This window comes from Acomys minous (genome assembly GCF_964271855.1).
Source record: "Acomys minous genome assembly, chromosome: 15".
Taxonomy (NCBI): Eukaryota; Metazoa; Chordata; class Mammalia; order Rodentia; family Muridae; genus Acomys; species Acomys minous.
This window is the reverse complement of record NC_140497.1, coordinates 43,058,988-43,081,435: the sequence shown is the minus strand read 5'-3', so window position 1 is coordinate 43,081,435 and position 22,448 is coordinate 43,058,988. Positions and strand designations below refer to the sequence as shown.

Sequence of the window (22,448 nt, the reverse complement as noted above, 5' to 3'; positions counted from 1 at the left end):
TCTCACAGAACCAACTTTTTATTTAACATGTATTTTCTTCTTACAACGCTAGTCACTTCCTCCTAGAATACTGTCTGTCAGAGCATGCTGCTTGTTTTGCGCTGCCCTTTAGGTTGCTTCTCTATGTTATTCTATCATGTTCTAAGGAGCTACAGGATACGCTATAACTTGCTCTAATTAATACGCAGTTATTTCACAGATACAGTGGCTTGATGAGTTATGAAAGGAAACTGGAAGAACTTTATTTTATATTTTAAAAAGTGGACTTATTAACTTTCGGCCCCTTTAGCGAAAATCAATTGAAAATGAATAAACTTGTTATAAAGTTAAAATTTACCAATAATCATTGTTTGAAATTATACTATTACTTTTAAGCATGGCAAGAAAAATTTCCATATATTTACATGAAAAACAAAGTTTGTAGCCTGACAAATGGTTCGTTGGTTAAGAGCACTTGTTGTTCTTATAAAAGGTCTGAATTTGGATCTCAGCACCCACATGGTGGCTCACAACTGCATATAACTCTGGCTCCAGGGGATCCAGTGTTTTCTTCTGCCTTCCGCAGACATTCCAAACACATAGTACAAATAAACTTCCACAAACAGACATACAAATACATAAAAAGTTAAATTAAAAACTCTAAAAATTTTAATGTAAAAAGGTAAATATGACATCTTTATGATAGAGAAATGTGTTATTAACTAATTTATAAGAAAATCAATGAATAGAGTATGAGAATAAATGGTTACTGATAAGAAAAATCTTTTTTTGCTGGTATAACAGCAAGTTTAATGGTTCTAATTAACGTATTTTCTATGTATATCTCTGTTATGATAATTCTTTTTATGTTAGTGCAAGAGATAAAATAATCATTTGGCTCTAATTAGGCCTATGAATGTATCTGTTCAATAAAAAGTGTATTATAAAATAAGAAAGTGAAAAATAGAAGTAATTATGGATTGTAAAAGTGAGAACATGAACAACGTTGATTCATTAATGTGTGAAACAGTTTTCGAGTATTATGAAGGTGAGACAATTTTAACTGAAAGACAAAAGTATATATTACTGGAAACATTTCAATTGTAAGATTCATTAAGGAATTGGATTTGAATTGAAACAATTAAACTATGACAATTAAAAGCACCTTAAAATACAGCTTCTATCCATGTTCCCTGTGTCTACTGTTGTAATTTTGAAAAACAAAACAAAAGAAAAGCAAAATCATTTTTTTAGGACTCTAGTAAATGCAACTTTTAAAAATGTGTTCATATATTAACTTCCAAAAAATAATTTATGGGAAATGTACTGCGTGCTTTGAAAGTATCCGTCTGTCTTTAATAAAGTATATATCACTTCAATTGTTATTATGTAAATGGTATTTTATCATCTTTAGGATTTAATAAATTATGCTGGTGCTTGCACATCAGAACAGAAACATCAGTTGTCTCAGTAATTTATATTATGTGTGCAGGCCATTTGATGTTGAAATATAATATATTACTTAAGTTCTATCAACCCACAAGTTTAAAATATATAATTAAAACAGACAAGAAAGCTTTTCTATAAGCATTTTCATATGTTGGCATACTAGTGGAAGCAATCGGAAAGTTTATTATTAAAATACTAGGATTTGATGATTCTACCCTATATGTTTAGCAAAACAGATTTCATTGACTAGCTTTTTTATCATTCGTTCTGGACAATTTATTTTAAATTCTTTGAGACCACAGCTGTTGCTCTCAAGTAAAGGGTTTTCATTCAAAAGGAAACAAGAATGAGTGAACAACCAGACCTTTTCTGTTGTGTCTTTTTTCATAACTGGCTGTATGTAGTGTGTTAACATCAGGCCTGAGCTGTTATGAAACTCTTTGTTGTTTTTTTCGAGACAGGGTTTCTCTGTGTAGCTTTCACTGTCCTGGACTTGCTTTGTGGATCAGAATGGCCTGGAACTCACAGTGATCTGCCTGCTTCTGCTTCGAGTACTGAGATTATGGGCATGCACCACCTGCCTGGCTGTGAAACTCTTGAGAATAACCCCTTGTTTCTAAGCCATAATTCTCCTGAAAACATAGAATTAAGCTAAATGAGGAATCAACTTCACCACCATGGAAATGTCAAGACAGACTGTACATAGGCCTGTAGATCTTTAGGCAGTGTGACCAAGAGTATAAAACTTTGGTTTGAAAAAAAAAAGTCTATGAGTCCTGTGTATAAAGACAATCACCTGTGTACAAAGATAATCACCTACTCCTTTACTTTCATGATTGTGTCACCTGTGTGATTGAGGGACCAAAGAAGCTCTGGTCCTGAGAAACAGCATCTTGTTTGAGATGATTATGATGCTAAAATTAGTTGAAAGATTGTTGTTTAAAGACTCTGAGTGACAAGTCAACCCAAAATTGTGCACTACACACAGAAGACATTTTTTAGAACCGCTTTGACTCAACATGCCTACAAAGTTTTGCTCTGATGTGTTCTTAGAAGGATCTAATGTTGATCAGCTCTAAGTTTAAGGAAGCAAAAGTTAGGAAGACAAATTACTGGACCTGAGTTTCACGGTGGGAATATGGACGGCACAGAGTTATCCCCTGGTGAAGCATTATGTGGAGGAGCAATGAGATAAAAGTGTAAGAGAAAGTGCCCCACGATCCAATGATTTATTTCTTAATTAGCCTTTCTCACAAAATTGGAACCAAATGGTAGGAAGAAAATTAGCAAGAAAAGAAAGCAGTTAGTTCTTTGACCTGCCTCAAGGTAAAACTTGAAAGACTATTTTTCTTAGTCTTGATGACATCCATAACCTCTGAATGGTGACACTCAAACCTTGTATTTATAATACTCTGTGCCCCATAAAAATATGCGAGCCACATGATAGCAAGCTACTTGAAGCAGACAAAGCTAATTTTAATTTAAAAATTTGAATTTGGTAGTCCAACATGATATTTCAAATTTGTACATCATATACATTGAAAATTTTTCACTTTCTTAATACTAAGTTTTTGGCATATGGCGTTTACTTCATCTACAAACTCTGGCTCCATTTTTAGGTTTTGGTAGCCATAGAGACAACAGCCACTTCTGTCATGGCTGTTAAGAAACTAAGAGATAATAGTGAGAGTGGGTAGGATTTTGTGAGGGATTTCCTGGCACATCTGTCATCATCTCCAAGGAGCTACCAAATAGTTGCAGTGTCATATTTTGAGTCATTCTGTAAGATTTAGCAGATCTCTGTGTGATCTGTTTCATGACTCTTGAAGTGTAAGAGCGAATGAAAGAATTTCAGATGATGAAGCATAAAAATGTTTGACAGAAATGCTGACTCCCCACGCGCAGTGTTCTAATTTGGGGATTACTGGCCTTTGTGATCACAGGTTAGCTTTTGAGGGGGAAGTCTGTGGTGCTAGTAATCCATCATGCAAAGCATGATTGGTTTTCACTACCGTGAACTGGACCTCTCCTGCAAACATGTAGATATATTAAGTGTAGTAGGAAGCCGAGACTAGTCCCATCCTCATCTGAAAGGAGCTTTCTCTAACCATACTCTCTCCTCTAAACTCTTAGAAATCCTATGGGGTAGGAGCGGGGTCTTTCTTTGCAGAAAGGGGGAGGACTTGTAGATTTCTGAGCACATTTATCCCTGCAGATATCATGGTGGGTTCACCAGGGAGAAGAAAATCCCTCTTGACTATTTAGAAGAAACACCATTAGCACTTCTGTCATGGCTGTTAAGAAACTAAAAGATAATAGTGAGAGTGGGTAGGATTTTGTGAGGGACTTCCTGGCACATCTGTCACCGTCTGGGAGGCCTGAGACAGGTTTAAGTTTCAGAAGCAACCACCCTTAAGGAACTCTACGAGATTTGCTCACATCAGACTTTAGAATCAATGGTAACAGTGGAAAATGAAGATAAAGATATTGATACAGGGTTTTAAATTTATTCCATGCCGTCTAATATATCTAAGTGAGCAAATAAAGTTGACACTTAAAGATTGTCCTGAAGGTGAGGGTTCTCTTGTCCATCGCTTAGTAGAAATCCTAGATTAAACTATGCAAAATTGAATGGTCAAGGACAGTAAAAGCCTATTTTCAAGATACTGGAAGTCAGTGGAAGATATATGATACTATCACCAAGGAGCAAGAATACAATAAAAGAAGTCAAAGAGAAGTTGGTGGGGCAGGAGAGAGGAGACAAAGTGACTGGCTATGGCTGTGGGTATCAGTGGTCACAAGGTTCTAGGAAGAAATAAAAAGAAAACAGAGGAGATTTTGGTTACATGTACAGTTAAAAGAATATATTTCTGTTTCTGGTCTGAGCCAGATAATCTTTGATAAGCTATTTTTAGTATAGCTTTAATTGGATGTATTAGAATAGGAGCTATTACAATGACGTAAGTCTTCATCTGAGATAAGTGTCAAACACTATGGGTAGAAAAGTGATTTTCTGAAGTGACTTTTTGTAATTAATCCTGAAAGTTTGATCCTAAATAATAAAACAATGGTGAATCTGCCTTAGAAGATTGTTATTGTTGTTGTTGTTGTTGTTGTTATTATTATTATTATTATTATTATTATTAGTTATTGAATTAGAAGAGAGTATGGTAGGTTATTTTAATGTGAAATTAATTTTAGTTTTGAATAACCGAGGCATAAAATTATCTAGTATTTGTGAATGCTAAGCTTGTTATTGATATACCTTAATCTAATCAACTCCCAAGTATTTATTGAATTTAAGTAATTTAAAAAATATTCTTCAACTTATAAAGAAATGCATGTTACAAAATCAACCAATTATGTCATATTAATATTAGGTCAAAAAGTTCTCTATATATTAGATAATAGTTAGTGATCATATAATTAAGGTATGTTATAAGTTAAAAACACAGAGATTATGTAAAATAAAGATTGAATTGAATCTGATAAATTAAGCTAAGGAATATGATTGATTAAAAAAGTAAAATGAAAACTTTAGTTTCATTTACTTATAACAAACACCCTTATTATTCCATGAGTTTCAAAGGAAGACAATGAAAAATTTAAAATGCCGCTTATTTGCCGTATAATTTCTTTTTACAAGAAGGGTATTTAAAAAGAACTCTTGAAAATGGGAAGAGAAAAAATGTTTTAGTAATTATGTATCAGAACCACACTGTGGAAATTCTAAATGCATTTTTACTTTATTTTGGGCCTCATACCGAGGGGCAACTCATATAATTGTATATTGTAGATTGAAATGGTAGAGGCAGACTGAAAGTTGTAGCCCAGATGTGGTCACTCAGCAAAATCACATTTCTGTCATTACAATAATATGTTGCCATACACGAGAGGCCAGAACAATCAGAAAGAAGTTTTAAAAACCACATTCTGGGGCTTTAAAATTATGAATTGAAAATATAAACTTGGCATCTGATAGTGATAAAGATAGGAACGTCACCACCAAATGACCATAAAACATTAAGTACCTATGGCTCCAGGAAGTATTGGTACTGTGAATTAAAGTAAAATATACCAAGAAATATTACATATATGATCTTCACCTTAATGTCTCCATCTCAGCAGATGCCTTTCAGACGTTTCTCCACACAGTTAAGACAATGGGTGGAGAGCTGTAGGGGTCTATTTGTTTAAACAGTTCTTACAAATTTATTGTCAAATGCGTATGTAACAGAGAAAGGCAACTGAGTTAATTTCCATCTAGTTGATTTTGAAATGTGTGGATTATAAGAATTGCTAGTAAATATAATTGCTTGTTTTGCTGGGGAAACTATCATTTAGAGAAATCTGAGACCAGATGAAAGATGATAGCATATTTTTTTTTAATTTACCTCTACATGTGTCTGGGTCATTTCAAAAACTAAGTCTGAAGAAAATACAAATATAGTCAATAAAACCATTTCCATAGTTGAAAGCCGAATGTGGACATGGAGGTGTCTGAATGTTAGTTGAAGGAGAGCTTTACGTTTACTACAGGTGACGTCTGGCAGCCTCAGAGCTCAGCGCATGCTGCATCTACTGAACGTTGACTCCAAAGTAATTAGAAGGCAAAAAGTGGTACATTTTAAGTTGTTAAAGATGATTGTTCAGGATCTATATAAAATTTGAAAATAGAAGATAGATCTTTTGAAGGAAAGATAAGAAGTCCACAAAATATTTTTAAAAATATGTTTGTACTTCTGGTGTTCTTTATTAAATTCTTAGAATGATTAGTAAGCATTCATTGACAGCTAGAAGATTACAATAGATGGTATAACTTTGATAAAGAAATAATTTTGACGTATTTTAATTTCAAGTAAGAAGAGATTGTATCACTTTTTTAACTTTTAATTATTTATTTGCCTATTAATTCTCTGTGGGGGAGGGAGTGCCATAGGAGGGGAGGACAATTTTGGGGAGTTAAGTCTTTCCTCCCCACCTTGGTCCTGAGAATAAAACTCAGGTCACGCCATTGTCCATTTTGATAGCAAGTGCCCTTACCTGTAGAACATTCTTACCAGCTCTATATTACTTTATTGGGTATTATTTTCATGAATTCAGTATAATATATACCTCAAATTCAAACAATATATACCTCAAAGGAAACGTTTGCTTAAACCAAGTTTTAAACAGCTGCTTTCCAAAAATAATCACAGTCTTATAATTTTTATTTTACTCAGGAAGATAAAATTAAATGCCTCATATGAGTGAGTCTTTAAAAACAAATTTTGTTGGATTTGAATTATTGAGAAACTAGTTTTTAAAGATATATATATATATATATATGTATATAAACTTAAATGCCTACTTAAAATATTTTAAGTCTGGAATACAACATAAGTAGGATCTAGAATGGAACACATTAAGTGATTTCATGTATGTGGATACCACATAGATTCACCAATGGGGTTTTATCTTTTCAACCAACACATTACACATATAGTTGTATTTTGATTAAGACTATAGAGATGACAAAGCACAAGACAAAAATAATGTACACATTAGTCAGTAGAGTTACACTAAGCTATTTTAAAGTAAGACAACATATAAATTTAAAATAAGAGTAATTTTAAGGTATTACACCAATTTTCAAAATGCAGTAGATTGTATCTCTATTTTATAAAGGTAACCATTGACCTATCTAAACACAAACTTTGGTCATAATTTCTTGAGAATAGCGCTAGCTCATTTCTGTTTTATTTTCCTATGCAGATAGTCCTTAGGAAGACAAAAGTTCTAGAAGACTGTGTAAATGAATTTTCTCTTAGCAAAGCCTTATATCATCACTGTAATTTATGCAAGGAAGCTACATGAAATGTGCTGAAGCAGTCCCATGTCACTCAAAACTCTCAACAGATAGTACATTTGGAAACAACAACAGTACGTGTATCTCTCCATAAATGAGAATAGTAACTTCCAACCAAAGTATTTTCATGTCATGCATACAGCCACACACATTCAGCGCTGGAGACAGCATCTATGACATGGCACAGTGGGAGTCAGCACACAGCAGGCTATGACAGTGTGGGGTGGGGAAATTTGGATAAAAGAGCAAAGTGTTATTCTTCCAAATAGACAGAGGGTTCTTTTGCACTTCTACTAGAAAGGAAGTAAAATTCCAAAGATGACATGTAAAATTCAAGTCAATACTAAGCTAAGTTATAAAAAATAAATAAATAAATAAATTTCTCATGTCCATTTACTTGGAATACCTTTCCAGCCTTTTATCCTGAGGTAATGTCTGTCCTTGTGGCTGAGATGTGTTTCTTGGATGCAGGAGAATGTTGAATCTTGTTTATGCATCCATTCGGTTAGTCTATGTCTTTTTATTGGAGAATTGAAATCATTTATGTTGAGACATATTAGTGACCAGTGACTGTGAAATCCCTTAATTTTGGTGTTGGTTACAGTAGAGTTTGTGTGGTTGTGTTTTTGCACGGTGTGGTTATTTATTTCCTGTGTAGTTTTGGTTGTAGTTTGTCCCTTTGGGGTGGAGTTTTCCTTCTAGTAACTTCTGTGACAGGCAAATCTGAACCCGGGGGATTCTGCCCAACCTACTGCACCAATCAAGGACAATACATGCAGTAAACATCGAACCCCTATTCAGATCCAGCCAATGGACAAGACATTCTCCACAGTTGTGTGGAAAGTGAGGAACTGACTCTGACATGAACTCTGATGCCCCGTATTTGACTACTTCCCCTTCGTGGAATAAGGAGGCTACCAGGATGAGACTTGATAGGCTGTGAACATATGGTGAGGAAGGAAGGAAGTCCCCTTCTGTCACAGACCTAGGGGAGGGGAAAAGAGTGAAAGAGGGAGGGAGGGAGGAACGGAAAGATAAAAGTGAGGGGATAACAATTGAGATGTAATGTGAATAAATTAATAAAATAAAAAAATTTCTAGGAATTCCATCTTCGCTAATTTACCACAAGATTTATTCTTGTGGTAAAATGTCTATAAGAAGGCAATTTTGTTTCTTTTGTTAATCTCCCAAATTAGCATATGGGAGGAAACTCATGCAAATTGGGGCCATGAAAATAGACACTCTGTTTTCATTTGTTTTTATTTTGATTATGTGAGTTATAAGACTTAGATTGCTCAGAGCATTTCAAAGCAGAATATATTAGTTTCAAAGAATAAAGATGGTCAGCCCAGATGGTTGTTAGTTTGAGAAAAATGCTTAATGAAAGTCAAAGTTACCATTATAAGATTTGTACAATGTGTATCATACTTATTGAAAATATGAAATTCATATTTTTCTAAGCAATGTGTTTACATTACTATATTGTTTTTCTGTTGAAAATAATTGATTGTGGGGTCAGGGTAAGTTTTCATCAGAAAAATTTATAAATCCATAATTAATAGATTATACAGTTTTTCATTGACTAGTTTCTATAATTTTTTAGTTACTAACAATATAATTATACAATTTTAGAGACAAATTTTACATATACATATGTTATTTATTATATATTACTACATATATATATATGAATCTCTATTGAAATGACCATATTTGAGTATTCAGTTTAATGAAATTTAAAAAATTGCTAATAGGATAGCTACAGTCACTAAATCATATGACATTTTTCACTGATTAAAAACAAGGAATATTTGGAATGAAGAAATAAGCTATGAATTTGACTAACAAAATAAACTAGGTAATTGGTAGTAGATTCCACAGGAACTCAGTAAAGTGAGTACTTGTCTTAGTTAGCATTTCTATTGTTGTGATGAAACACCATGACTAAAAGGCCAATTGTGGATGAGGGAGGGTTTATTTAGCTTATGCTTCCAGATTGCAGTCTGTCATTGGAGGAAGTCAGTACAGAAACTCAAGCAGGGAAGGACCCTGAATTCAGGAGCTGACACAGAGGCCAGGGAGGAGTGTGGTTTACTGAGTTGCTTTTATGGCTTGATCAGTCTGCATTTTTATTGAACCTGGGACCACCAGCCCAGTGATGGCACTACCAACAATGGGCTGTCCCTTCCCCCACCAATCACTATAGGAGAATGTCCTACAGCTGGATTTATGAAGGCACTTCCTTAATTGAGATTCCCTCCTTTCACATGATAGTCATTTGTGTCAAGTTGACATAAAACTAGCTAATACAGTACTTTAAAATAGTACTGGGTAAAGATTTTGTACAAAAAATTGAGCTGGTAAAAATATTCAATTAATGTTATTTCATTTGCTATATTCTTAACTGGGATGCACAACAGAACCATCTTGGAATTTGCTTTAAAAATATAATTTATCCCAAAAACTTTCAGTTTAGCAAAGTAGACCATTTGTAATGTAACTTTATGAATCAAATTCTTGGTCTTGGAACATTTATAAATCACCTAAGAAACAATATTCTAGATTTCCTTCCTAGATATGTACACATTATGTGTGGATGGGTGTCTTTGTGATATCTTTAGATGTTTTTATTCATACATGTGATAAGATGTTCTCATTAAAAAAATTGTTGGTTTCCTATGCATAATCTTATAATGAATAGATTCTAAGATGCACAGACTGCACAAAGCATTTCAGGTTGCTTGTACAGTCAGTCCTAGAATTTTGTATATAAATAACTTTCCTATTTATTTTCTAACTTATTTACTGCTTTTGTTTGTTTTCAATTATCTGTCTATTTATATACTTATTTACTTTTGAGACAGTGTCTGGTCTGGCTGCTCTGGTTGGTCTGGAACTTGGTGTGTAGGTTAGGCTGGCTCAAACTCACAGAGATCCGCCTTCCTCTGTCTTTGTAGTGCTTGGATTAAAGGTGTGTGCCACTACACCCAGCTCCCATTTGTTTTGAAGTGATTTTTCTCCAGATCTATAAATTTTTCCCTTTGTGGACATTTTTACAAGACATATATAGTATTTTTAAAATATATATTCTTAAAGTCACTTTGACCAGTTAAATAGCTCAATAGGAAAAAAAAAATACATAGTTTGCCTTTTGTTGAGCAAGGAAGGACAAGAGTATAGTTCTTAGAAAAGCTGAAGGGAAGTGCTGTCTGCTTAGCTTTCGTCTGAAAGGGGCTGTGTTTCCCCACCAAACACTGCCACGGAGCAGAATATGCTGTCTGCTTTGTATCGGTGATCACATTCCTCTACTTAGAGTTAAGAAAGACATTTACCGTGTCTGAGAAACGGTAAAACTTCTCCAGTGCAAAAGCTTCTGTCTGTGGACCAAGAGCGATTGAGAAACCAGAGAATCATGTCAAGAATAATTACACAATTGAATCACACTCACACACACTGTTTAATCATACATATGTATAAATTCATTGATGTTCACAGATGCAAAGTATGTATCCAAAAGTGTTGAATCAAAAATAAGTGGCTTTGTTCTGCATTAAAGTTTAATTAGCCTTAATCATATATACTTCTTGAATATTTCAAGTAGTGATAAGGGAATGATAAGCCATTATTATGTCAATATTTGTTTATACTTTTTTCTTGAAATGCCAGTAACTGAAAATATTAATCTTTGCTGTGAGCTAAAGAGTAACAGGCGTTAAGTACATCAAATATTTTTATCTCACTCCTACGTGAAGCAAAATTGAGTAAAGAGGCACTTCAGTCAGAAACTTTTAGAAAGGAATCAGAATTTAATATCTAAATCTGTGGTCTGTTTCATTATCCAGTGACATTTAGTGTTGACTACCTAGGAGCTAGCAGTCTTTTCCTATTAGACAGCATGTGCTTGACACTTCTCACTTCTAGTCTAGGTGGTCCGTGATTGAAGCATGCTACAGTAGATAAGAAAGAAGAGAAAGTAAAGCTATGGAAAAATGGAAGTGTAACATGAAATACTAATGATAAAGAAACCGAGTATTGCCCCAGCTATAGCAAACAATGGTGTGGAAAATTGTATCAGTCACTAACAGGGAAGAAAGGCATGTGTTTCAGCCCTATTAAGCCTGGGTTCCATTGCAGTGTGTCCATATGTTTAGTGGGGACTAAAACATAGCTCCCCAATGACCAGAGGAAGGTTGTAAGACAATATAAAAGTTAATCTCCTTATTATGATATATTTAAATATATAAATGGCATACAGTAGTTTTCATGCAAACTTAGAAAATGAAAATCTAGTATTGCTTCATGTCTCAGAGGTGATGCTCTGTTCCTGCAGTCATCTGCAGATGTTTATTGGGGCTGTGATTAGTTTTGCAAGTTGGTTGCCTTAGAAGTCATTTAATACTAAAAGGACTTGAGGTGATACATCAGTCTATTGCTTTAAGTTATTCAGTAAATATATAAGTAGTAAATAATACACAAATCATTTAGCCTTTAAAAATCATTAGATATTCTTATTATATAATCCATACCATTGTCCTTAAGATTTATGTTTTTTTGAAATATCTTAGTATGTAGGATGTGGCAATACTTTTTTTATATGACTCTGACAGTGTTGTGTTGAACAAATGTTTCCATTTTAAGTTGTCAGTTGGCACATTTGCACTGGAATAAGTAAACCATGGATCTACTGTTGAGAGAAATTCTGTTAGTATAAAGGAAAGAAGGTGACTTTAAATCATGTGTCCATAAAGGAAGATAGCTCACCAGGATTTAATGAGAGGAACAAACACAATCTGCACAAGCCAATTCAGCTAGCATGCTACTCCCACAACTTACTATACCCTCCCAATGATGCTCCAAATGCACTTTCTTATGGATTCATATTTGATCAAACACTAGCAAGGCAACTATAGCCCCTTGTTGTGTTTAACCACAGAGTTTCACAGCAAAAAATATTTAAATATGAAAATGCATAAGAAGGAGACTACACTGCATGAACTCACCATCATGTTAATACTCTCAAGATGCTTTGTGAAAAATAAATTAATTAACTCAGAAAAAGGAAGGTTTCATAATTAAATTTGATGTCTGTGTTCATTAATGCCATCAGGAATAGTCTAGCATTGCAAGATGGAATATTTATCCACTGCAGCATAAGAAGTGTTGTTCCTGGAAATAGACTAATAGCCGTGATAAAGGATATCATGTCGTTAGATATGCTACTTAAGTATAACTCAATACCACAATTGCCCTGGAATTCATCCTTCCACCCTTTTTCAACTGAACAAAAATGAGAGAATATCATTTCACTTAGTTTCTGATCTGAGTTTTACTCCTGTACACGTACACTGCACCAAACAAATCCTTTTGCACTGCAAATTGCTATCCCACTAAACCCAATAAAAGTAACCACTTACCTTGTTCTTTCTCTTTCGTCGAAGTCTCAGAAGTTCTTTGTGTTGTCTTGATACAAAATTCACTGCTGCATACTCCAGAAGTGCAGAAAACACAAAGAGGAGGCATACTGCCATCCAAATATCAATAGCTTTGACATATGACACCTGGTCAGGAGACGGAAAAAAAAAAAAGCAAGAAAGTTGGCTTTTATTGCTACTGTCCTTAAAAACAAAATTAATTGTTATTTTCTGATTTTGGATATAAATTATAAATCACTTAGAAAAATAAAAAATCTAAGTGGTGGTGGCACACACCTTTAATCCCAGCACTTGAGAGGCGGAGGCAGGTGGATCGCTGTGAGTTGGAGGCCATCCTGGTCTACAAAATGAATTCAGGATCACCAAGATAATAGAGAAACCTTGTCTCAAACAAAAACAAACCAATAAGAACAAAAAAGAATTTCCAAGATATTTTTTATAAATTTTATGGCTTAGACATAATTGTAGGACTTGAATATATTTTGTTATTATTTTCAAGTTGGGCATAAACCAAGATCTATTTTTTATATTATAGAAATAGAGATGATTAGTGAAGTTCATGTTACAGCAATTAAGTAAGCAATGCTTACTTACGTAGTACTTACTATGTAAAGAGTAAGACAAGAGAGCTCTTAAAAAGAAAATGTGGACAAATGACTGGGCAAAGGAGATCTAGTAAGATAGAGACCTCTCAGGGGTCTCTGGTGTTTGCTACTTTTTAAAAAACTTACTCTGTTCTACCTTCCATTTCCTTCGTTGAATTTTTGAAAAATTCAAACAGTCATCATGACCCGACTTAGCAGTTTGTACTACTGCTTTGAGTCCCATTTGTTCATTGGGCATTTGCATAAGCTACTTTCTCAGGAAATCTTTTCCCAAATGTTCATAACAGAATACCTCTTCTCACTACCTTCCTCTACTTATTTCACAACTAAAGACAAAGCTGCTCATTTTGAGGATGGTAGTGAGTCCTAGTGAGTGCCTGCACAAAAGCACTGAGCTACTAGATTACAAAGGTAAGACCTGAATATAAGTAACCTACTTCTGGTGACCATACACATGGCTGATAGTCTGCTACCGCCTTTTTAGACTTTAAAATCTTCACTACAAATTAAGAACAATATTGTAAGTTAGTACTCATTTTGTGTCACAAATGGTCATCTTTAATCTCAACGTAATAGTAAAAGTCAAAGGTCATCCTTGTTATTTTCTTTGATCTTAAACCTAGACTGTTCCCTCTTTACCAGACTGTGAGAAAGGAGACAGACAGGATCCAGGCATTTACTAGAAAGAAACAAGATATCTTTTGATCAAGAGAAGCTAAATGGTTAAAATCAGAGAAACATTTTAGCCTTCAAATACAGTAAAGAGTCCCCTGATTATATAAAATATAGCAAGCATTTGGATCCAGTCAGGATTCATATAACCATTGTATACTGAGTTAATCTAGGGAGGTATTGCTAGCTGTATACCTCACATTTAGTATGCAGAGACAACTTACTCTAAGGCTTGTTTTAAAAAGTTTATAGCTCATTCAAGTCCATTCAAAAAGTAGGTTTATGGTTAATATGCAGAAAAGAAGTCAGTGGAGTGTTTAGCCATAAATGAGACATCGATCTCACCAGTCCCCCATCCCAAGGCTGAGGAACAATTTCAGAAGATGAACCCAAGAGACTGTAAGAGCCAAAAGTCTGGGAGCACCATAATGAAACAATATTTTCTGAATATGACATGACCACTACACTGCATGACGTGATAACTGTGGTTGCCTGCGTAAAATCAAGCCAGTCAGCATTCTAGTGTGGGGAGAATGATTCATGAACCTCCACCCTAATTGTGGCACTATGAATGGTTGACAAGTTACAGGGAAGAGAGAGTCAGTTTTCATTAAATTGATGGTTACTGGTAGGTTGACCACACTTCAGTGAATGATCCCACACCCGACAGTATGTGGGCAGAACGAACTGGATTCAGTGGGTTGCTGAAAAAAAAAATGGTGTGGAAACTATTTATTCTACTCTCAACATTCTTTAGTTTCCTGTAGTCATTTGTGGAAGGTTGAAGACCTTGAAAGAGAGCAAGGTTAGAGGAGGCTTTGGAGAGAGGAAAGGAACGGAGCGATGTGAAGAAGAGTAACACGGGGAAATAATGCAATTATATTATAATTTCAAAAAATAAATGAAAAATCAGACATGAAGATGGATGGGGTAAGGAAATTGGGGTAGATGTGGGAGTAGTTAAAGTAATGAATGAAGGGGTGAATTTGATCAAGAACATTGTATGAAGTTCTCAAAGAATTAAGAAAAATATTATAAAAGTTTATATATCCTGTAGACTTATGTCTAAATTTCAGCAATGCTATGTATTTCTTATCCTGCTTAATGTTATAATTAGAAAGTGGAGAAAACTTGTATTACAAATAAGATATAAATGTATGTGACTGATGTTGTCATTATTGATGAATTTGGATATTATAGACAGAACCAAGTCACCTTTGGCTTGGGGAGAAGTCATATTTGGGGAGCTTGCCTAAGTACAAATTTCTCTATGATTTTCACTTTAATAATAATAAAACACAATGAAGTAGAAGTTGGCTTGATAAGATTCCCTACATAATACAATATAGTTAATAGACAACATCAAAGTCTCGCTGGCTTGAAATGACATGTGCTCTGCCCACTTTTGTTGAAACATGGTTCTGGGGAAGTGCTGTCATTATAATTCTTTCTTGTGGCACAGTGTTGGAAGAAATACAGGGCACTTGTGGTTGTCACTTTGGGTGATTAATGGCAAGGCTTGAGGGGGCATGGGTCATTTTGGTTAAAGTTCAACAACCAGAACCATTCAGAGTCAAACTCAACATAAAACAAGACAAAAACAAAAACTGCCAAGATTTTTTGGTACCTGGTGGGAGAAACCCAGACCAAGAGGCCCAGCATTGTGCTAGAGACAGAGGGAGTCAGAGAGAGGGATTTTTTCTTTTTTTTTCTTTTTAATTCTGGAACAAATGGAAGAATCTCCACTAGTTCAGGAGTTATGATATTTTTGAATAGTGTAAGATAATAGTTGTAATAGAAGCGTCATTGGATTGCCAAACACACTGCCTTCAAGGAGGAACATATGAGTTATGGTGGCAGAAAGCAGAGGAGTGCCTGAAATGTAGCCATGGTTTCTAAGGCCACACTGTCAGGTAACACATAGTAAGTCATTTGTAAGGAGGTAAAACACTAGAGTCACAGCAATCCTGCTATGGAGTGCTTCTTAATCTAAAGAACACATCTGTCTAGAGACAGAGGATAAAGGCAGAAAGGCTACACACTATTTCACCTGTGGAATGGCTTTGTTTGAGCCATATAGTTTCAAAAAGGGTGGATAGGAAATAGAAGATAAGAATAAGAGATGGGGAGAGAGGATGGGAGAGAAGAAGGGGAGGAAAAAGAGAAAGAGAAGAAAGTAGAGACAGAGGGAGAGAGAGAAAGAAGGCACCTGATCACTTTTCTAGAGTGCTCATCCTTCTTCCAATCGATCAGTCATTTGTGGATGTAGTCCTGATATCATTTCAATTGTACTCTCTGATCAGGAGCGATAGATTGGTTGTGGCTATCTCTGTAAAATAGTTCCTAAGTGCAGTACCCCTGTGCAAGATTTTTATAAGACCACTCAAGAGCGGTTTTAGGTTTTTGTTGACTGACAAGCACATTGTGGGAATTAAATTATGGATATGGAACCGTATGATAAGGTTAAGTGGTATACCAAGACACAGGCCTTTACTGTAGTCTATTAAGATGGTCAAAAGAATGACAATGAGGTCAGTAAATTCCTATCCTACAGCCATAGACACAAAGTGTTAATAGGTAAAGATTTGTTGCATCTGGCTTGCTAATTATTACCCATACTAATGTCCATTAGTTATTTTTTACAAATAAAAGTTTAAATGAATTTAAAAACTTAAATTTAAGAATAGGAAATTGGCCAGGTGATGGTGGCACATGACTTTAGTTCCGCTACTTGGGAGATTGAGACAGGTGGATCTCTGAGTTTGAGGTCAGTCTGGTCTACAGAGTGAGTTCCAGGACAGCCAGGGCTACACAGGGAAGCCTTGTCTAAAAAAACAAAACAAGACAAAACCAACCAACCAACCAACCAACCAACCAACCAACCAACCAACCAACCACCACCACCATCACCAACAGCAACAACAACAACAACAACAACAAAGATATATACTAAAACAGAACCCAGTGTAAGCCTCAGAAGACATCTATAAGGCAAATTTCCATGAGTCATTTAAGAACAATTGTTTTGTCGATATTTCTTCAATCTAAATTTGCTTTTCTTAAAAAAGAAATATGCATTACAGAACAGTGCAGTGTATGCCTTTGGGTAAGGTAATTTGTTCTTCCTGTAATGGCAATCCATCTTTGCAGATGTCCCCAATTCCACAAATGTCAAGTGAACAATGATGGATAAGTTTGACTGTGGAATAAGCAAGTGGCTCGGGCGCACAGACAAATATGTTTCCTAAAACATCCTGAATCTTTGTGTGTTGCTTTGTTTGCTGGGGATTTTACTGCTGACCTCTATGAATTTTACTTAATCTTTTAGTTTATTCATTATGATATGAGATCCTCCATAAGATGTTTACATTTTGTTATAAGAGTAATATTACCCTAAGGTACATTCCAATGTTATCTAGTGTCAGAGGTAAAGTAATTACAACAAAGGGAAAGAATAAACAGTGCTTTAAAGTCATAAGATAAAGCAAATTGAGTTGGTATTAGCAACACAAAAGGAGAGCAGTAGGCAGTGATGCCAATGAGAGATATTTAGAACATTGATAGCCTGGGACTTTTTGGGTTTTGTTGTTGTTTTGTTTTGTTTTTGCTTTTTCGAGACAGGGTTTCTCTGTGTAGCCTTGGCTGTCCTGGCACTCACTCTGTAGACCAGGCTGGCCACAAACTCACAAAGACCTGCCTGCATCTGCCTCCTGGAGTTCTGGGATAAAGGTGTGGCCCACACACCCTGTTGACATCCTGAGATTTTTGACCCATTGCCCTGGAGGGTGACTCACAGCAGTTGCACTGAGTCTGCACTCACTTTGATTAAGCACAGACCTTTAGTAAGTACCACGGTGCATAAAGGTTTTTACCTTGTAAATAAAATGCAGCAGAGATGCCCCCATCCTGAGTCACATCATTTCTGGTGAAAGACTAGAGTCGCCCTTCCACCAGGGAAAGACCAAGGATTGCGAAGGTCACAGCTACCTCTGATAACAGCCTCCGTTACCTGAGCTTGACTTTCATATCTTCTAGAGTGTGTGACTAGTTTCTTAAAACATTTTCATGAAAATGTTAAATAAACCTAGATGTCACCAGAGGTGTTTCTAGAAAGGATGCCATTAGACTTCTGGGCATGCATAATATAATAACTCTTGACCTATTCCTCTGAAGTGAAATTAAGCGTGTGACTTCTTGCCCCGGTCTTTGTGTGCTGGAGATTTTGCACTGTGCAGCTGTCTGCTTACTGTGAGCATCTTTCCTCCTAATTCCTTTTCTCAGGTGTCTCAGAGCGATATTTATGACTTCAAAGTAGAATCATGGAAACAGAGGGCACCTATTAAGGCCGTTTAAGCACTGAATTTTGAAGCAAGGTCTTTGTTTCAATAGACGTATAGTTGTACATGCCTTTTTATCCTTTAGGAAGTTCATATATATGGTTCTAATATATAGATGATCCTTTTATTTTATGTGCATTTTTCTTTTTTACTTTTTTTTTTTACAAAATTAGCATGTATGGGATATTAATATTATCAGAGTAAAAATGTAAATAATTGAGATTATTGTTTACATTCAAATGGTCTATCATAAAATTCTGTTTAAAATACAATATTAAAGCAAAAATGAACTCACGAGTGTTATATTTCTTCTAAATTTACTAGCTGAAGTATTTTTTTTTTTTTAATTTAAGCAGTAAGGACAAAACTCTGCTGGATGAGTAGCGTTCTTCTGCTAAAATAATAAGAAAGCCTGATTACTGCATGCTGCCCTCGGCCCATTTATATTGCTACATGTTGGGAGCAATGAGGAAGGTCTTTGAGCCCATAGGTCTCCCGAGAGACCAGGAATGATAAGCAAAGAGGATTGCTTTTTCAATGGGAAAGATGAAAAACCTGCTCTTCTACCCAGAAAGCTGAGAATTGGAATTGGCTAACAGCCTGGTGGTCTGTGTTGTCCCGTTGGGCCAGGCCATATAAGCTCTAACAACCAGGGCAAGAGATGACTAACAGCCCACATGACCTCTATGCTATCTGCATGACTGAGATCAGGCTATAATCTCAGGCCCCTGAGCTAGAATAGGTAGCCCATCTCTAGGAACCATCTCCTGGGAAACGACACATACCCTGAATTGAGTTTCAATGTAATTACACTTCTTGTGCATCAGATATTGCATTACACCTGGAAGTTTTTCGTTTTTGAATCTATACATTGGGAGTAAACTATCTGACATTAGACTCCCCAAGTCTGACCCAGGTTGACTATGCCAATTTGCTCCAGCTTTCTCATTTTTACCTCTTCCTGCAGTTAGCTTTCTGTATAACACATGCAAGGATCTCAGAGCAAAGTATTTTTAGACCATTAAGAGTGTGTCCTTGCTAATTAATTTCTTAAAACATAAGTATAACTCTTTCCTATTTTTATATTTTATTCTTTCAGTTAAAACAACACCCCCCCAAATCTGTATGCCAATATAATCTAAGTATTTAAAACATATAATGGTTCATTTTCAGTTTATATTAGTTATATAGTTGCTTTTATAATTGGTGGTGAAACGACTTTTATATTTTCCAAGAACCACTGTTTTCTTTATACTATACAGGAGATAAATACAAGATTTAAATTCATTTTCATTAACTTTGTGGTATTCTAGAGAGAAAAACAGAAGCAGAAGTAAAATGTAATTCAACCGAATTTTCAGGCTACAACAAAAAGAGTGAAAATGGAATCGTTTTTTCGCTTTTTAAAACAAAGTATTGAGTAAATAAACTAAAAGCCCATGCTGCTCAAATGCGCATGAGAGTCTCAGTAGACACACATATACAACATTGGGTTCTGAGGATGGAAATGTGTGAATGATGCTTTGTCAGCTCATAAGGCTACTTCTGGTGGGTTTTTCGAGCAGATTGAGCAAAAACAAAACAAAAACAAACAAACCAACAAACCAACACCAAAACAAAACAAAAAAACAAAAAACAAAAAAGGAAAGTAGCTGAAATAGTAGGCTCAAGTTCCTGTCCCCAAACTTTAAATATGTCTAGAATTTGAAATCTGTGTCAGCTAGAGACTTCTGGGCCTCTGTGAAAAATTCAATTATTTAGACTTTCAAGTGTTCGTTGTCCTTTTGTGTTTAGCAGCTTTTTGTAAATAAGATAGTTCCAGTAGTAGGGACAGAGTGGGAGAAATTCACATCGCATCTCCCTGAGAGTTTTCGTTCTTCTCTCTCGACATCTCTTCTCCCTTCTATACTCTTTTTCAAAATATATAAGAATGCACTAGAGTGTAGTCTAAGAAAAGACACGCAGTTTTCCTAGGTAGCATTACTTGCTTGTAACCATGCCTTCCCTTCTTTTTCCCCTCAAAGCTTCCTTGAGCATGGGATACCCTCCCCATTCTACTGATTTTGGGGTTGGCCATGGGACTTGGTATGATTTGTGGGATGAGAACTGTAATGAATTATATGTCCACTTTGAACAAATGGTTTATTTTTTTCTGTCTGCTTGCTTTCTAGTACTCGTGCACTCCCACTGGAGGGGTTCAGGCATATGGCTGGTCACCACAGTTGACACACGATGAGACATCAGAGCAAACCAAACCACTCCAGTCTAAACCCAAGACCACTTTCAGTCAATCTCAGGCAAGCCCAGAAGAGACAAAGGTAAAAGTTCCCAAGTGCACGTGCAAGGAAAAAAGTTGTTTTTCACAAGACTCTCAGATTTTGGTGTTATTTGTTATGTAGACTAATTGTAATTAAATCAGGATGAGACAACATTGGGCCAAGAATCTTGGGCCAAGTACTTTGTCTTAAGAGATAGAGTTTGGATGAACTTTCAACCCAGATATTTTCTTACTCTTGCCGAGCCTATGCTGTGATGGATGCAAGTGTGTGGCAGAAATGTACCTAAAGCTTACTCTGAGTCTTTAGAAAACAGACATTTTAGATGTTGATATGTGAACTAGATATTAATTTAAAAACACAAATGGCTAGGACCAATGTTTCTTCCACTCCTGACTCAAACCTATTCCTGTTAAAAATGACTGCTCTTCCACATTTCAAAACTGGTGATGCAATGTTGTGATTTGAATAGGAGAGAAAGTCTTTGGGTAAATGACTTTTGCATTTAAGCAAATAGACCTATTTTGTATATGGCTGGCAATGGACCCAGGGTAAAAAAAGAAGAAAGAACAAAAATTTGAAGAGCTAGGCACAGTTTTCAGCTGGAGAAAGAGGATCAATCACAGACTGCTTTTGTTTTGTTGTTATTATTGTTTTTCTTATTTCTGGGCCTTTACTTGTACTTGAAAAAAATTCACCTGTAATCTTTCACCATGTCCCCTTTTCATTCTTAAAAGTAGGAGGCCAAGGTTTCAGGGTCAGAAGGCCTGGAACTCTCCGGCTTTGACAGTTTCATGTGTCAGCTTTACGGATGTCTCAACATGAAACAGAGCTTTAGAGCACTCTCTCCTCATTCATCCTGTGTTGGAGATGACTTGCCAGTCGCACCCCTGAGTACCACCCTTAACCTCTGCCTTTCCTTGGCTCTACAATGTCCTTTTCATAAGCTCAGCTTATTTCACCTCTACTTTCCATAATGTCAAACATGTCTACTTCCTAAATCTCATTATTCCCCTTTCTCCTGCAGCTGGCGGACCACCATGGACAGTGAACTATACCAAGTGTCTGTGGGGTCTTCCCACTTAGAGTTCTATCTACGCCTCTTTTCTCATCTTCATGCAGAATAAGAATGATGACTCATCTTAATAATTTCTTTAGGTTATCCTACCATTGTTGACAAATGTAATTATTACAAATGACTATGATGCTGTCCGTGCCTAGACCCCATAATCATTACCATTTTTTGTTTTGTTCATTTTCAATAATCCCATGGTGCAAGGAAGCTTTTATCAATGTAAACTATCTTGGACCTTTGTTCTCAGTAGAATGCATATGACATCTCTTCCGACCAATTGCTTTGGGCACTGCCAAAATGCAAAATAGTTCCAAATTCTCAGGAATGTGCCACGTGTGTGTTCTTGCTTTGGGCTATGAAGTATTTGACTTAGCACAGCATTGCAAAGGCCAATCAATTGATCATAATGAAGGGGAATCTGAAGGAACTGCCTAAATATTTTCTAAGATTCTTTCTTTTGAATCTTGATTAACTTCCCAGCTTTTTTTTAATACTATTGGATATGTACTAGCATACAGCCTATGCAAAACACCAAACAATTATCTTAAGTTAATGATGCTTTGTTTTTCCTGTTATTTAATAAATTGTTATTATTGTAATTCCTAAAATGAATTTGTTTTCTACTTCCTAGAACGTGTCAGTGGGAAAATGGTGGATGTCACAGTGCCAAGGTTGACTTTTGTGAGCTCTTTGAGACTTCAAACAGCAGATGGAAATTGCTACTTTTAGGTGACTTTCAGAATCTGCTTCCCTGGCCATCAAACAAACAAAAAAC

The 22,448-nt window shown here is 35.6% G+C and overlaps 1 protein-coding gene across 3 annotated transcripts in view; it reads right to left on the bottom strand.

Moving 5' to 3' along the window:
- The window catches only part of GLRA3 (glycine receptor alpha 3), a 157,003-nt gene that overhangs the window by 6,176 nt on the left and 128,379 nt on the right, over nucleotides 1–22,448 (bottom strand). For 2 of the 3 annotated variants that reach the window (XM_084758360.1, XM_084758362.1), the window contains exons 8-9: nucleotides 12,691–12,834; nucleotides 10,609–10,653 (exon numbers count right to left, since the gene is read on the bottom strand). In XM_084758360.1, the coding sequence (XP_084614486.1) occupies nucleotides 10,609–10,653; nucleotides 12,691–12,834 (189 nt within the window). The remainder of the gene's footprint in view (nucleotides 1–10,608; nucleotides 10,654–12,690; nucleotides 12,835–22,448) is intronic. The other variant, XM_084758361.1, reaches the window with a different exon arrangement.